At 60.4% G+C, this 2,013-nt stretch overlaps 2 protein-coding genes across 2 annotated transcripts in view; both read left to right on the top strand.

Annotated features, from left to right (window-relative positions):
* Positions 1–527: 527 nt before the first annotated feature.
* Positions 528–1,484, top strand: Tco025E_08951 (malate dehydrogenase; the record flags this gene model as incomplete). The annotated part of the gene is made up of 1 exon (XM_029375782.1): positions 528–1,484. The coding sequence occupies one exon, from the start codon at positions 528–530 to the stop codon at positions 1,482–1,484; it is 957 nt and encodes a 318-aa protein (XP_029224099.1).
* Positions 1,485–1,918: 434 nt separating this feature from the next.
* The window catches only part of Tco025E_08950 (malate dehydrogenase), a gene marked incomplete at both ends in the record, with an annotated part of 342 nt that continues 247 nt past the window's right edge, over positions 1,919–2,013 (top strand). The window contains one exon of the mRNA XM_029375781.1: positions 1,919–2,013. This exon is cut by the window's right edge and continues 247 nt beyond it. Within this exon, the coding sequence (XP_029224098.1) occupies positions 1,919–2,013 (95 nt within the window).

Here is a 2,013-nt window from a genome sequence, read left to right as displayed (position 1 = left end):
GCTTCACGTGTGGAGCTTGGCGAGGAGGGCGTGGCGCGACTTCTGCCAATGGGTGCACTCACGGCGTACGAGACGGAGCTGGTAGAGACTGCCGTGCCGCTTATAGCGGGGGATGTTGAGGCGGGGTTGCGCTTTGCAGCTGGAGAGCCTGAGCCGGCCCTGTAGGCGCGGTGGCACACCGCACGCACGGTGCGCCACGCTCTGTCGTTTTTGTTTTACTAACGTGCCCCGTACACCCACCCACCTACATACATGCAGACGTGCGTACGTAAGGACGGGCCTGCCGCGGTCGCATGGCGTTTGCCGCGGTATGGGGAAGAGGGATGTGCGCGGAGGAGAAGGCCGCCCCTTGTTTTTTGTTTTCTTTTCTGTTTTCCTCCTCGCGTGCGCCGTGTTTCACCGCCCCTGTTTTCCCTCCTTTTTTCCTCTCGTCACGCCTTGGGGTGGCGCTGAGTCGCAGTTCCAGGCAAAGCACGCCAAAGCACAACAAACAACACACGATCAAGCACTAAAGGAAAAGAGCAGCGATGATGCACACTTCTGCCGCTTGCCTCAGCAAGGTTGCCGTCCTTGGCGCCGCCGGCGGTATTGGCCAGCCACTTGCCCTCTTGATGAAGAACAGTCCTTTGGTGTCGGCGCTCAGCTGCTACGACATTCGTGGTGCGCCTGGCGTGGCCGCGGACCTTTCCCACATCCCTTCTCCCGCCAAGGTGACGGGCCACGCCAAGGAGGACATCGGCAAGGCCCTTGACGGCGCCGAACTCGTCTTGATCCCCGCTGGTGTGCCGCGCAAGCCGGGCATGACTCGCGACGACCTGTTCAACACAAATGCTTCTATTGTGCGTGACCTCGCCGCGGCATGTGCCAAGTTCTGCCCCAAGGCGGTGATTGGCATCATCTCAAATCCTGTCAACAGCACCGTCCCGATCGCAGCGGAAACTCTCAAGAAGGCTGGCGTGTTTGACCCCGCCCGCCTCCTCGGCGTGACGACGCTGGACTTGGTGCGTGCCCGAACCTTTGTGGCAGAGGCAGGTGGCAAGAGCCCGTACGAAGTTCACGTCCCCGTTGTTGGTGGGCACAGCGGGCCAACAATTGTGCCGCTCCTCTCTCAGTGCGGTGTGAAGCTGTCGGACAGCCAAGTGGAGGCCATCACGCACCGCGTGCAGTACGGCGGCGACGAGGTCGTCCAGGCCAAGGACGGTGCTGGCTCAGCCACGCTGTCAATGGCGTATGCTGGAGCCGAGTGGTCGACCTCCATTCTGAAGGCTCTCCGCGGCGACAGCGGAATTGTGGAGTACAGCTTTGTTGCGACCGACGTCTGGCCAAAGTTGTCCTACTTCAGCTGCGCGGTGGAGCTCGGCAAGGGCGGCGTGGCGAAGGCGCACAAGCCGCAGCTCAACAAATTCGAGGAGGGCCTCATGGAGAAGGCCGTCGCGGAGCTGGAGAAGAACATCGCTCGCGGCAAAAGCTTCGTCGCGAACTGAGCGGGGGGCATTGCCCCCTGTGAGAGGCAATTGTCGCTCTTTGCGCTTTGCCTGCGGTGCGTGGCCCCCGCGCTCCGTTCTCCGGCCAACGAAGTCTCGTGGCCTAAGCAGTGGCGTGGAAGGAAGAGGAGCACTACGTGGGTGGCAGCAGATGCCCCGAGTGCTCGGCCGGGAACAGGGCGCAGGGAGGTCGTCGCAAAGAACAAAACGGGAAAGAAAAGGAGTACCTGGGGGTGCATGTATTGGGTGGGAAGGAACGTAAAGCTGTTGAGTGAACGATAAGGTTCACGGTTGCCAAAAGAGATAATCTAACTGCCTAACTGAGACCAACAAAAGAGTGAGATTAGCAGAACGCAACGCCTCACCAACCGGTGTAACTGAAGCTCGTGGGCCACGCGGGTGTGTTGGGGTAGGGGCGACAAAAAAAAACTGTGATGGGCCATCGCCAAGGCAGCAACAGGGCTGGGGACCGTGAGCCGGCAGTTGGGGGACAAAAAAAGGAAAGTAAAAGTACACAGCACCTGATGCT

This window comes from Trypanosoma conorhini (assembly GCF_003719485.1).
Source record: "Trypanosoma conorhini strain 025E chromosome Unknown Tco_14.4_contig_00925, whole genome shotgun sequence".
In the NCBI taxonomy this organism is placed as follows: Eukaryota; Euglenozoa; class Kinetoplastea; order Trypanosomatida; family Trypanosomatidae; genus Trypanosoma; species Trypanosoma conorhini.
The sequence above is the reverse complement of the archived record's forward strand: the minus strand, read 5'-3'. Positions and strand labels throughout refer to the sequence as shown.